General features: G+C 32.8%; 1 protein-coding gene across 2 annotated transcripts in view; it reads right to left on the bottom strand.

The window, feature by feature from the left end:
- The window catches only part of VPS50 (VPS50 subunit of EARP/GARPII complex), a 110,620-nt gene that overhangs the window by 47,710 nt on the left and 46,820 nt on the right, over window positions 1-16,090 (bottom strand). For both annotated transcript variants that reach the window (XM_069461323.1, XM_069461324.1), the window contains 2 exons: window positions 5,130-5,262; window positions 2,302-2,393 (listed from right to left, as the gene is read on the bottom strand). In XM_069461323.1, coding sequence (XP_069317424.1) covers window positions 2,302-2,393; window positions 5,130-5,262 — 225 coding nt within the window. The remainder of the gene's footprint in view (window positions 1-2,301; window positions 2,394-5,129; window positions 5,263-16,090) is intronic.

Raw genomic sequence — 16,090 nt, forward strand, 5'->3', positions numbered from 1 at the left:
CATACTGGATATGAGGCTAAAACTCATTATTATTTATTCATGGCTTGGTTGTTTAGAAATAATAATCAATTGGTTGAATAATCAATTCAAAAAATCAGAAGATAACTATGTGAAGTGATTATGTACAAGATAATATATAAAAATTGATGGTTTTCATATATACCTACCACAGCACCTTAAAATGGAGAGATTCTATTTAAAATAGATTAAAAATATAACATACTAGGAATAATCTTAATAAGAAATGTCAGACCTATAAGAAAAAGCTAACAACTCTAATGAGATACAAAAAGAAAGTTGAAAATATATTTCACTAAATTGAGAGTTATGGGACTGGAGGGGTGACTAAATAGTGTATAAAGATGTCAGTTTTCCCAAATTAATCTATAGGTTCTATGAAATTTGAACCAAAATCATAAAAAAATCCTTTCTTCTGAATAATCACGCTAAAATTCACCTAAAAGAATAAGAGGCAATAACAGCTTTTTAAAAAATAAAGCTTTGAAGAGATGAAGTAAAAGTTATGAGTAATGTTGGAAGATTTGTACTATCTATATTAAATATATTAAAAACTATTTTAAAAAATGCTAGCAGTATGTTAATAACAATATGCAGAGAAAACAATAGATTTGGACAAATAAGAGAGAGAGAGAGAGAGAGAGAGAGAGACTGTATAAAATGGCTTAATAAACAGTAGCAAAAACTCCTATTTTCTGATTATTTACTCTGTGTCAAACATTATGCCAAGAACTTTACATATTACCTTTAATCCTACAACAGTCTTATTGAACAAGCATCTACCATCTCCCTAGACAAAGAGACACTAAAAAGAGGTGACACTGAAGCTCACGTGCCCAGTGAAGGACAAAGCTAAGCACTGAATCCAGGTCTGTCTTCCCTCAGTCTTCTGTTTTCACTGTACCTTACAACAGAGAGGTATCACAAATGAAAAGAAGGGTAAAAAAGGATATCCAGTAAGCACTGAATGGAAAACTGACTAGATTGGGGAGAAAAAATTTTCTCTTCACATCATGTATCAACAGAAATTTAAAATGGATTAAATGCTTTTGTATCTTTTCAAAAGCATAAAATTAGAATTTATAGTTTACTTCAATAAAGCAAAAATCGCTTCTGAGTATTAGGTGTTCTAGACAGTACTCTAGTTATTAGAGACATAGCAATATCAAGTTTAGATGAATATTTATAATTATCAGATGATTATTTAGCTGAGCTTTACCTGGGAAAGAACATTTTAACAATAAATGTAGCATGAGAACTCACAAAAGGAAAAAGGTCAATAATTTGGCCTCATAAAAATGCTAACCATCTGCATATTGAAAATAAAATAAATGGAAATAAGACCCAAACAATAGAGAAATGATTACCCATCACAAAAGTCATTTAGAGTCTATGAAACAAATTGAGCAAAAATCACAGACAAATGATTCATAAAACAAACTACAGTACTTAATTTTTAAACGTTCAACTTTTCTAACTAGAAGATAAATTCTCTCTCAAAAAAAAGGAACAAATTTTTACACTAAAAGGGACCCCAGAAAGCTTCCTTGTCTCTTCCACCATATGACGATACAGAAATAAGGCATCTATGAATCAGGAAGTGGGCTCTCATCAGTACCCAATCACGCTGTCGCCCTGATCTCCAGCTTCCAGCCTCCAGAACTCTGAGAAATAAACTTCTGTAGCTTATAAGCTACTCAGTCTAGGGTATTTTGTTTTAGCAGCCTGATGAGATGAAAAACAGATATATTCAGCCAATAAGCATTTAAGATTACCTCAGGGCAAAAGATCACTAGATGAGAAAAAATTTCTTATTCCATATTAGATTCTGACCGATATATGTCACCTACTTAGTTATTCCTTTACTGAAATTAATAGAAAAGGAAATTAAGAAAACACAAATAAATGAAATAAAGATAGAACAGCTCAATAAGAAAGCATAAATTTCTTTAGGAAAGCAAAAATTTGCTAGGTCTCTAAAACAAAAATGTAATCAAGGAATATATTAATTAAATTATTCCCAATGGAGATTTTCAAATTAAAAGACTTTTTTTTTTTTTTTTTCTTTTTACTTTTTTTTTCCCCTACTGCCATAATACTTATAGTCCAATATAATTGCCAACTACATTACAGAAATTAAATGATACCCTTGTTCCAAAGAAAAACACATGATTAAATCTACAAAGAATATAAATATAGAAAATTTAAAAACTCAATTTCTAAAACAACTTTGACAAAAGGTTTCTATTGTTTCTGTGAAAAAATAATTTTAAAAAACCAAACCTGCCATATTCGTGTAAGTCCATGCTCTAACTTCTTTTTTACATAGCCACGATCAAAATTAGTTTCTTCAGTACCCATCATACTACTTCCTTCTGAAAAAAAGATGGTATTCGTTTTTAGATTTACTTCAATGTGCTTTTGTTTTCCAAATAATATGTCTGACCTCTCATATACTATGAGCCTATGTAAGATACTGAAAATATGTTCAATATTTATAGAGTCAAAGCAATATTAAAAAAACAGCTATTAGGATTAAATCCATTTGGTAAGATAGATAAACTTAGGCCATGAAATGCTAAATATGCCAAAGACTACTCAGCTCATGTGATTGGAGCTGGGATTCCAATTCAGTCAGTCTGGTCCCAGAGACTAGGTTCTCAATGCCCATATATTGCCTACTGCAAGATCATGTAACAGGCTGCCAGGGCATTATAGGGCATTATAGGGCCAATTAACCCAATTATCAACATACATGCTAACAAAGGTACAGATTGACAACTGCTTAGGCAATGAGGTCATGATACATACATTTATATTTTATATTTCTCATGATATACATAGTTTTATCCATTCCAGATAATCTAACCATGTCCAGTTCAGTAGGTAAGATCAATGATCTGCCTCAAAACAAATCCTCCTCCAAAAACAACTGAAAATACACATACACATTTATATTAAAAAGATTACAACTTTGTGTGAATAACCTGTGTGGAACAAACAAGTGAGTATGTTATCTCCTTTTAAGCTAGTAGGGTGTCCTCTGACAACTAGTAAAAGGCCCTCCCATGTGCCAGGCACCAGATACATGACTAGTTTACCTCTGAGCACTGCTAGAGCTTAAGCCTCATTATATGCATGGTATGGCTGCTAGGGACCCAGCAGCCTACGGCAGTGCATCTGAACTACATACAGCTTTAGAGTTTTATTTTAGAACACTGAAGTGTTAGGATACCAAACAGTACCAAATATTATCACTACAGAGCTATAGCAGATGAATTCTAGAGTCCTCTTCAGTTTTATGAAGTTCTGTGAAGAATTATTTTCAAATGACTAATTCTTACAATTCCTGAATAAGAATATGAAATGATTAATTTCAGATGAAGTTTTTAGAGTCCTAGATACTATCAACTTACTGTTAGACTAATAAGAGTACCTGAATATTCATAAAATATACAGATTAGAGTCAAGGAATTTTACTAAAGAGGACTAAGTGTATAAGGCTCCAGTGGAATTTTAAGTTTGACTCAGTACTCAAATGAATGTAAACTATTGGCTTAAAACAAAAAGCCAACTTCAGCATGATGAAAATATAGATAATGTCCCCTAAATTCTTATATCTAAAGTATGTATTAATTCTAAACTTTTCCTTTTAAATAAGGTACTAGAAAAGAAAAAAGAATTGCTGAAATGTCTTAAGTATCCACATCTAGAAAAAATATAAAGGTTGCCAAAATAGGAAAAGCTTTGTGGAAAACTGCAATCTAGTGAGTACAGGAAATTCCCTAAGTAACCAGAGATTAAAAAAAAAAAAAAAAAGCCCTACAGGCATCATTCATTAGTATAATTATCTATGGATCCATTTCCTTTCATGATGTTAACTATCACCAATGTAAGCACCTTACATTCTCTCTAAACTTTACAACAACCCTACCAGGTAGATGTGTTACTACTCTATGGGGGGTTTCGTTTGTTTTTTAGCCTACAATTTTAAGAAGCAAACTGAAGACTGAAAAAGATGAATCAATTTCTTCAAGTACTCACCTTTGGTAAATAGCAGTGAAAACCTGAAGCCAGGCCCTCAGATTACAAAGCCCACACTCCCAGATAGAGTACAGGGGTAAGAGTATTAGGGTTGGGTAAAACCAGTCTGTCCTGGAATCCTGACTGAGTGCTCATCCCTCTCTCTGCTTTCTCCTCTTTCTCTCCCTTCTTTTACCTTCCTCGATAATATTTCTACATGGGTGAAAATCCATCCATAAAATTTTCCTCTCTTATTTTTGATTTCTATATCTATGAGCTTCTTATGAGTCAAGACAAAGATTAAACTTATCTCTTCCAAGCTACCAAACTCTTATGTTTAATCAAACAGTGAAATTTGGGTGTTTCCTCCACCCACCCATAACACAAACCAAGCTTTTATCGCTTTTAAAACTATTTTGAATACTTAATGTTAGCTACTGTTCAAGGATAATTACTTAAGATATATAATTATGCAAATGAAGCAATTTAAATAGAATACCTAGTGAACATAATTTCTCAAAGACTTGTTTTTATTATTTATCTAACTATATATCATAGTCATTTAAAGTTGAATTTTCCATGCAAATACAAAGATTTTAAAATATTTTTTAATGAAAAAAATGCAGTATTTTCAGGATGGAAAGTATTAATATAATTATTAATTCTAAGAAGCCAGCATTATTAGTCCAACTTGAAAATAGCAAAATAGATTAATATTGAACATCTAACATTAATTTCCAAGTAAATTTGGACAGATCAATGTCTTACCTAGTTTGCAACTAATTATATTAAAGAAATAATTTTTTTTTTTTAAAAAAGCTCTTTCCCAATAATTCAGCCCTAAGGCCCTCAGCACACACTCCTACAAACTGGTATTATCTGCCACTTGAAAAATCCTTTGGCCCAGGTAATCCCCAAAGGTAATGGAGCTTCTAGAGTAGCTGAACCACTTTGCTGAAGATTTAACCTATAGATACTATAGTCCCTGAAAACCTAAAAGCATGCCTACCCCCTTTGTTTCTTCTTACTTCAGTAATGTGGCATATTTATAGTTCAATTTTCAAAATAAAATCAAAATAATTTCCCACCAGAAGCTGAAGCAGTATCCTCATTGTCATGCTTTTCATGCCATTCCATAGTCCTGTAATAGCTGAGCATAACCTCCCACAGTGCCTTGCACAGGTCTGCAAGGCATGGAATATAGCTGTCTGGTGTAACGTGCTGAAAAAAATGACAACAGCCAATTTTCAAATTATTATGTTTAACACTTACAGTTATAATAAAACATGCTATTAATTAAATATATTCAAAAATTAGAGACAACTAAGAAAATTTCTTCAAATGACATATCTAATGAGAAAACTCAATGGTAAGAAAATTTATTTCAGTAATTCCCATTTCAACATGGGTTTTTAGTTCTTATTAGGAGTATAAGTCTATATGCTGTGAATCAAACTGTACTCACAGAACCATAAAATCTACAAGAAGTTATTGAATTAGCAACTGTTCTAATAAACAGCAATGTAAACTTCCCAAAAAGCATTTTTTCAAAACATGCTTCTAAACATGCGCACACAGCTTTGTAATTATTCTTGGACCTGAGTCATAACTTGCAAAGAGGAGGTCGGATTTACAAATCAATCATTTCATTTGTGTAAATTAAGCAAAGACTTTTGAGAATCTCTAAATTCTTTAAATCATTATAGATATAGGTAGCCTATATCTCACAATAACATTTTAAAGTAATGTTTTATATAAACAGGCTATGAAACATATATAATCCCAAATCTTCTCCCTAATGGAAATGCATGAATTTTTTCTCTCTCTATCCTTCATAAAAACAATTAGTTTGCCCATCTTGCCCTCTTTTTCTATTTTGCAGGCTTCCCACTTGTCATAATACAGCATTTCCTCCATCATTTGAGATTTTCTAGCATTTCTTTAGCTTGTGATCAACCCACCACAACTGATTATGCTTGATAAAACACTGAAAGGCTGATTCTGGTGTAAGTAAGCCCTCCAAGACAGACAGCTGGTAGAACTAAAATATAGCAAGCATAGCTATGGTGTTGACAGAATGTCACAGTTAGTAGTGGTCCTTACTCTTTTAAAAAGCTTTTTCAGACAATGATGATCTCTCCCTCATCTAAACTCATTTACCAAAACATTCATTTAGCAATTCATAAAAGTACTAGCTTGTATGACTTAGCACACTTTTGAATAAGCATGTCAAATCTTTGAAACTAAACTGGGCAATAGTAAAATAGAGAAGTTAAGCTCTGGAATCAGACTACCCAAGTGGGGTTTAAGCCAAGAATGCTAGAATGGGTTAATCTTATAAAATCTATTAATATTATATAACTCGCCCTGTTAATAGGTCCAAGAAGAAAAACCAAACAAGTATCTCAACAGAAACTGGAAAAAAAAAAAAAAACCTTTGACAAAATTCAACACCCGTTTCTAACAAAAACTTGTACAAACATAAGAATGGATGGGTATTTCCTTAAGATGAGAAAACTCTAGGGCAAAACCACTGTGGTCAGGAACAAAGCAAAGATTCCCATTATCTCCACTACTATTTAATAATGATCTGGAATACCAGCCAATACAGTTAGACTACAGAAAACAATTAGAAGCAAAAGAATAAAAAAAGAAGAAATAAAACTATTTCTACCTGCTAGTGACATAATAATACACCTAGAAAGTCCTAAAGAATCAATGATAAAACTAACTCAAACAATAAAAGAATTAGGCAAGGTAGCAGGTTATAAAATAGGCACGCAAGAAAAAAACAGCATTCAAATACAAATAATAACCATTTAGAAGATACACTGAGTTAGAACCTCCCCCTTTACAAGAAGAACAAGGGAGATAAACTTTTTAAGGAAAAATTTAAGAAATGATCAAAAACTCATGAAGAAAACTATATGACACTCCTGAAAAATATAAAAGTAGACTTGAACAAATGGAAAGCCATCCCTTATTCTCAACATCATCAAAATGTCAGTTCTAATTTATAAATTTACTAAGATACCAATAAAAAAGTCCAGAAATAGATCCAGCCTTGTTAAAAAATCTAGTGTATGATAAGATAGCATCTCACATGGCTTAGGCAAAGATAGTCTTTTTTCATAAATAATGCTGACACAACTGGATATTCAGTTGGAAAAGACAAAATTAGATCTACTCCTCATAACACACAAGAATGAACTCCAAATGGATAAGAGAGCTAAATATAAAAAATAAAACTATACTAGCACTAGAAGAAACTATGAATCAATTCTACTCTAACTTTGATATCAGAAAAGGCTTTCTAATTACAACTCAAAATTCAGAGATAATAAAAGTAAAATTTAATAAATTTTACTGCATAAAAACAAAAACGGCATTTGTATGGCAAAAAAACACCATGAGCAAAGTCAAAGATAAATGATAAACTGGAAAAATGTTCACAACATACATTCACAATAAAGAGCTCGTATCCTACATTTATAAAGTACTCAAAAGTTTTGGGAAAAAAGATCAAAAATCCTATAGAAAAATTGGAAGACTGCACATGAACACAATTCACAAACAAATGTATAAAAATGGCCCTTAAACATGAAAGCATGTTCAATTTTACTTGTAATAGCACAAATATAAATTAAAACTACAGTAAAATACAAATTCTCACCCATCAAGGATGGGTAAAAATTTTAAAGCTGACCATTGACAAGGATTTTCTCCTTAACCAAACTCTAGCCAGGCTTCTCTGAGCCCTCTTCTCAACTAGGCCTGAACATTGGCCTAAAATAACTTGAAGGAACACTATCATAGTTTCTGATGGCTCAAGGACATATCCTTTGGATGACCCTAGCCCCCTTTAAAGTGCCTGCCTAAGAAAAGGTCAGGCTGCCAAAAGAATTCACTGTTTGTTCCAGCCAACACCTAAAGATAGGGCCATCCTCTGTGGGAGGGTAGGAGCCTAACCCATAAGTGCCAGTTCGTAAGCCCAGATAGGCTTCACATGGACCAATGGCTCTGTCTCCCTTTTTGTAATTTTTCACTTCTCTGACTCTACTAAGCCCCTGCTCACTCCATCCCCAGTTCCTCATTCTTCCATCACCTTTGTACAAATCAAAGTTAAGGTCAGTTCAATCTGGACTCCCTTCCCTATTGCAATAGTATATTACTGATTAAAACCTGTCCTTACCACTCCTTCCCTATTGCAATAGTATATTACTGACTAAAACCTGTCCTTACCACTTTAACTATTAATAGCAACTGGCTTTGCTGATCTTTGATAACATATCCATACACTCTGTTGGCAAGGCTGTGAAAAAAACAGGCACTCTCATGCACTGCTGGTGAAAATACAAATGGTGAAACCCCAAGGAGAGAAATTTGGCACCATCTAACAAAATTACATGTATATTTTCCCTTCAAGCCAGTAATCCCATTTCTAGGAATTTATCTTACAGATATACCTCAAACAACATGAAACTACATATGCACAAGGTTATTCATTAAAGGATTATCTGTAATTGCAGAATATTTAAATCTATCTAAACATCCAAACACAGGAAATTGGCAGAATAATTTATCATTCATATATACAAAAGAGTCCTATGCAGCTGTGAAAAATTATTTCTGGGTAATTTCTCACACTTTTATAACTGCTACCTTTAAAATGAACCAGTCTTAATATTTTTTCCTTGGTTTATTTTTAGCATATAATTACACCTGATTGTCTGTTTTACCACACACATATAATGACAACAACACTCATTACACAAGGCTAGGAAAAGGCTAAAAGCCGAGGGCAAAGAAAAGCAAAAATTGCAAAATGTTCCAGGTGGCAACTCAGCAATCATCCACCCGAATAAAGGTACTCCTCTACAGGTCAATTTTTTAAAATTTCATAAACTCAATTTGCAAAATTTATATTTATATTATGTACATAAATTTAATCTAAGCATATTCCAACATTCTTTCTGGTAGAAAAGACAAAGGCAGTGTTAGCCATATTTTTTCCAAAGAAAAATTATGACTATACAAATAATTGTGCTATAATCCACCAATTAATTTCTATTATAGTTGTCACAATTTAAATTAAAACTTGGACCTACTACCTCTTATTTTCCACCCAACCACTGTCCAGCTACATTATTTGCCTATTTATTCAAGGAAAGGGAGGTCCTTTGTTATGTTATCTTTTGGGGATTTGTTGAAATTTAATAGGTTTGGGTGAGATACACACACACAGACACATATGTGAATTTTTTTAAAAAAAAGTCAAAGTTATGGGAGGGGAGGGATATATACCTACATGATGGGTACAACGCACATTGTCTGGGGAACGGACATGCCTGGAGCTTTGACTTGGGGGGACAGGCGGTACATGGGCAACGTATGTAACCTGAAATTCTGTATCCCCCATAATAAGATGAAATAAATAAAATAAAATAAAAGGTCAAAGTTATGTAATGAAATTATAGCAAGTTTTTCTCACTAAACTAATTCAAGTGTTAGTAATTCACAGATCTAGCTAAACCACTGCACAAGACTAAAAGTCCCCCAAAAGAACTCAAATTTTATTATCTTCAATATCTTCAAATATATTCATATATACAAACATAAGACTATGATATACTCAGCACCAGATAACAAGATGATTCTTGCCTAAGTTTATATTCTAAAATAGAAACAAATGTAGAAACTATTTTACCAAATACAAATACAATAACAGTTTAAGGAAAAAAGGCAAGGTGTGATAGAAAAAAAGAATGTTTTCAATAGATTAAAGCCCAGGTATGTTAATCTCTGAAGACTATCTGGGCAATAAGAGTCATTTCATTTTAAAATTGGACCCCTTTCCATCATGCCATAAAACCAACTGGTGGCAACTGTCACAGTGACAAATGTTTCACATGCTTTTAACACCACATAGCTAAAATCACTTATAACTAGCATTTTCTAATTACTTTATAAAAATCACTTCCAAATTTCAAATAGAGAATTTTATTACACAGACATGGGTGAACCATAACCAAAGAGATTCAAAGAAACCAACAAATAAGCAAATAATTGCAGAGGTAATCAAAAAATAAAAGAGGAACTTGAGTTTCTGAATTAACAGCTCATAAAACTTCCACCCAGACATCAATTCTTCACATCTGCAGAGCATAATAAAAAGAGACGTAGACAAGGAACTGGAAGCCAGGGGTTCTAGCAAGCACTAGTTCCACAACTTACCAGTCACATATACTGAGACAATAGACCATTCTGGATCTTAGTTTCACCTTTCATAAAACAGTGTTAGAAATACTTGGATCTTCCTAGTTCATCACTGAAGTTATTCATTGGTTACTAAATACTTATTAATAATATTGAAACTCAGTTCAGGTTTCAATTAAGGGGAGACTCAGTGGTATAAGACCAGGAATATCATGGCAGAGAAGCACCATATTGTAATTCCAGTTCTATACTCACATCACATATTGAAAATAGCAATGAAAGTCTTGAATGAGTCAATTTAAAAAACATTCACACAATGAGACACCTCCAAGAACTAAATAACATGTCTTGACATTTTTTTTAAAGCTAAGAATAGATGGTAAAATTTAATTACCAAATATTGCTTTGTGTTCTAGAGCTATTTTCCACTGTCATTCTTCAACTGAAAGCTAGTAGCATCAATTTATCCAGCAAAGGCTGTGAGACAAGGAAAAAAGGTATACAGTCTTTGAGAAATATCTCAAAAGACATGTACAAGAGAAGGAATATTTTAAGTAATCCAATTTTTTTAATAAATCCATAACCTCCATAGAGACAACATACATATCTAGTAACTTTGGTGATCACAAGAGGTAACAAATATCGTAGAGTGCCGCATCTGGAGAAGATTCACAAATCTGGATGTCACATGTAAAAAACTCACCACAGCATTTCCACCAAGCTTCACAGTTCAAATACCAAAATAGACTCCTTAATCCAATCTTGACTAATGCTTACAAAATCCACAGATCTGATTTCCCATCTTTCATCATTATCAGTTCAGAGTGGAACTACCACTTCCACTATTAACCATCTCAACCAACCTACCTGATAGCTAATGATGAAATTAGCATATCTAAACCAGCAACATCTCAGCCTCCATTATAAACAATAAGTTTAGGCGACTGTCAAAGAATACTGTAAATGCAGAAATGAATACAAGCAGCCTTTCTGAATTTGAAGGACACAAAGAAAGAGTGTCATGTTTTTGAAAATTGCTTTAAATGCAGAGTAAAGCAGTAAATATGAAAAAAAAGAAGCTGCTAGTCTTTTACTTATTATGTAGTTTACTTTTATACACAACAGAAATCTCTATTACCAAATTCCTACAAAAATTTCAAGAAAATGCTGTTTATATGAAAACATAAAAATGAAAAAACCTTAGGGGTAGCCTTAATGCATTATTTTGTTCTTGTTTCACATTTAAATTTAGCACTCTAATCACATCCTAAGAAACACAAAGGAAACAGATGTTTTGGCATCCTTGCAGAGACCCAAAACTTCCAGCACCCTGACCCCACCAAAACACACACATACTGATGGATGGATTTCAGAAAACAACAAAGGGTTATCAGTATCTTCAGACGAATGCTGTTAGCACTGTGAGCTCACATCATCAGAAGCTGTGAGCTCACATCATCAGATGCTGCCAGGCGTTAGGGCTTATCTGAGAGGCTTCTGAAAATATGCTACTGGTCAAAACAGCAACAGGCCCAGGGAGTTAAAAAAACATCCCTGGGGGTAAATCTGGACCTACAAAAGTGTCTGGGCCGAGTAGTTACACAATCTCTCCAAAATCTAATTACTTCTGTGAGTGCCAAGCTGTACAAAAAATGAATATCTTAAGTACTTTCTAACCATCAGAAACCAGGGAGGTGGTGCTATATAGTGGAAAGAGCACTGAACCGGATGAAACATGTTTGGGCTTGGGGTTGTGACTTACTTGGTCATGACTTCTGCATATCACTTCATGTGTCTAAACCCCAAGTGTTAAAGCAAATCCCCTAGAGTCTTTCTGAAACCTAACAGACTATATGACTCTCCATAAATAAAAATATGGATATACTTTCAGCAAAACTTTCCTTAAACCTGACTAGATTCATTCATGATTTTAAAACAAATATATCATAGGAAAAAAATAGTCATTCTCATCTACCAGGCATTTTATCATTAATACTAAATATGCATATACACATAAAGACACGTAATATGTATGATATAAAGGATCCCAAATTAGAACTAACACCTGATAAGCTGTAAAACAGAAAGTTCTCTTTTAGTAACATTCTCAGGTTTTTCTAAATGCTATTAAAGGGCCTTAATCAAATAGAAAGCTTAATATTACAAAATAAGCAAAGCACATACAATTAGAATATATAATTTTCTTTAAAAGTTTCAAGTGATAAAATGCTGTTAACCCCTTGTGCTGAGATCACAAAAAAAAGGCAGTATGAAATATAAAAACACAATCAAATAAAAAATAGAGTTTTTTGGCAGGTTTCAAAAATGTTCTTCTATCAATAAATTATTTTTTGTTTCTGCTGGCAGCTGTGTGCCATCTTCTAACAATAGGTTGGCTCTTTATCTTTTATCCCAAATCCCCATTAAAAAAAAAAAATCAGCCAGCAGTCTAAATTACATTGATAATGATAGTTTTAAAGATTCTCAGACTTGAATAGTAGAAAGGCCTTGCCACACCTAAGCCAGCTTCAAGAAAATGGAAAACCCCTCCACCTCCAGCTGAGAGAGGAAAGGTTGGCTATCAGATAACTACAGCCCAAATCATGTGCTCCATATGCACTCATTGTCCCAGGGTACCTTAGAAACAACCAAACTACCATACTGAAATCTAGACAACCTACTGTTCCTTTCACCTGACTTGTGCTCTCCTACTCATGCCATTGTTCATGATATTTCCTCTGTACCTGGATTACATTGTTCCTGTTGTGTTTACTGAAACTAAGACCCAACTCAAAAGCAGTCATTTACTCTTAACAATAAATATACAGTTTTTCCTTCCTTAGCTTAAAGAGCTGTGCTGATCCCTTTGGCACTTTATGCTGTTTGAACTTTTCTTGCTCTACCCCTGATCATAATTCACGTGACCTTACTAGATTATAAACTCTTTAAAGTTTTATTTATCCTTGCTGAGCTGAACTGATTACTAAATTGCAAAAGCTGAGTAATGACAAGGGAACTTAGCAAGTCAGAGTGCTAAAAAAATGAAATCTTGTATCCTCTACCATCATCCATAAAATCTTAACAGGTTAGTGTATTAGTTTGCAAGTAGAATAAAATTTCAGACCCTTCACAATTCTTGACAATCCAGAGTAAACAGCAGGGAAAAAGGAAGAGTTGAATAAACTTTCCTTATCTTTCTTCTGACCACTAAGTTTTAATTTTAAAAATTTCAAAACCTACTTTTTATTTTACCTTAAATATCTAGAAATAAACATATAAATTCATATATAGGAAAATGAGTTAGGTACTATATATACAAGGATAAATCTGACAGCTAAATTCTTAGTTCATTCTAAAACTGTCCTGAGGAAGCTCTCAAGTAAATAAGAAAATTCCTTGAACTGAAAAGGTTTCTCTCTTTGACCAAATATTCAAATTTGTAGCATTCAGCAAGAAGGGAAAGGTCCACTCACCTATCCAACCAAATCAACCAAATTAACCTCAACAATCAATGAGATGTCCCAGTTTAATTTCCTTAGCAGCCCAAATATGCCTGAGTAATAAGAAACACAAATTATTTTTGATATGCTATCTTCTGGTATCTGACAATTAAGCTATTAAATAAAAATAATCATCATGCATGTGTTCAGGAAAAGAGATAAAAGCAGACACTGTTGATGAGGAGTGTAAATTGAAACATACTTTCTAGAGGGCAATTTTGGAAATACAAACCAAAAGCCTTTAAAATGTAAAGCCTTTGATAGACAATGCAATTTCTTGTGATTGATCCTAAAGAAATAATTAAAGATGTGTGCAAAGATTTAGCTTTAAGAATATTTACTACAGTGTCATTCATAATGACAAAAGTGGAAATAACATAAATATCCAAGAACAGAAAACTAGTTAATTAATCCACAGGATCTCTTACACTGAAATACTGTCAAGCCATTAAAAGTTATGCAGATAGCATATTTAATGAAATGGAAAACTGTTTATAACATGGCAAGTGAGAAAGATGTTATAAAACAGTGTGTGCAGCTACTTTTAAAAGCTATCTGCTTACATATATAATATTAATAGAAGAACCAGCTTTGCATGCAGACATGTAATTCTTATTTTCTTTTTATCTCTTTTCCTGCAATTAATGTTTTAAAGTTATATAATTTAAAATATGTATATTTGTTAAAGTATATCAATTAATGATTGCATAATTTGAGCAACTATTTATATAATCTACACTATGCCTCACTCTTTGATTGTGAGTGACATAAAAACACGTAAATAACAGACCAGTTTAAGAAGTCAGAAGCAGTTAGAAAAGGGATAAAGAGGCAGTTAATTCTATAGAGAGCCCAAAATGAGATGGGTTCTACACATGAACATTAAATTTAGCTTTGAACTTCTTGGCAGCTTATAGAGAGTCAGCATACCCTCACACTATCTGATGAGAGAAAATGCATTAATTCTTCACAATACAAACAAAGTGTCCTGAGAATTTAGGAACACAAACATGTTTTTGACTCAAAAGAGGAATCTGTCTTTAGGTTTTTATATGAATATCAAAATAGACTGTATCTTCAACAGAGTTCTTACAATTATTAACTCAAAAAAACTGACATTGAGTTATTATAATTCAATATCAAAAATGTTATTTGTAAGAATTAAACTTTAAAAGCCTAGAAGAATGGAATATTAGACTAGCCTTCGGTTTGTCTTTGTCTCATGTACTCATATAAAGCACCTGTTCAAGTATGGCACAGAGAAGATGGCTCAATGTCGGCTTTCTTTTCCTCCCAGTTAACCTAATCAGACTTAAATTGTGTCAGTGCCACACCAATCAGAGATAAACCTTGCAATCCACTTTACTCAAGAAACATTTACTAAACACCTCCAATGTACCAGACACTATGAAAACACATACTGAAATGATTTCAAAAAGTTTTTTCTAAAAGAAACACTATATTTTCCCCAAAGTATTACTACATTATCAATTCATCATAAAAACAGAATTCTAAAGTCATTAAGACCAATTGGAAATCAACAACTGAAAAATGGTTGAGAAAACTTCAGCCAGCTTAGCCAACTTTAGTATCCTAAAATTAGTCAATAACATCCTAATTAACATCTTGAAATAAGCTCCCCAGGGAAATCCATCAGCCTGCCAAAGACATGTTATTTAAAAAAAAACAAAACAAAACCACGATGAATACTTCATAAACTTTCAAATAACCCATAAAGGGTTTCTCTGCAAGGTCACTAAATAAAAAAGCTTCCAAATGGTGTCTATAAATCTCTCCATAGACTGGTGTAAATATGTAGGACACATCAAAATATAAATGCAAATCACAAACAAGGCTTAATTTTTTAAGTAAATAAAATTGCCACTAAGACCCTTTACATTGTCCCTTTCAAGAAATGAAAGAAATTAAATTCTCATTTTGAAATTCTGCTACTAAATAGCAGCCATTTATTCGGGCTTCAACATAATGTATCCATTTTTTTAAAAGAACATAAACGACTAGTCTAAAAAACAGTAAGCCAATACATTCAAGAAAAGCAGGGACACCAGACTGAAAGATAAACCATAAAAAGAAAAACTATGCTTCTAATTAAACCATTTAGAAAACATGGTTTAGTAAAGAAAAAAATAAGTACATTCAATTGCAAAATGACTTCAGAAGCTCAAAACCAACTAAACTTTAAACTCTGAGCAATGGTGAAAGGAAACAAATGGCAGACATTTCACAAGGGAACAGAATGCTGCTGGCCTTAAGAACCTTAAGGTTCTGTTTAGGGTAAATAAAAACAGAACACTAATTTTGCCCCAGATTTC

The sequence above is a fragment of the Eulemur rufifrons genome, chromosome 29 (genome assembly GCF_041146395.1).
Source record: "Eulemur rufifrons isolate Redbay chromosome 29, OSU_ERuf_1, whole genome shotgun sequence".
NCBI lineage: Eukaryota > Metazoa > Chordata > Mammalia > Primates > Lemuridae > Eulemur > Eulemur rufifrons.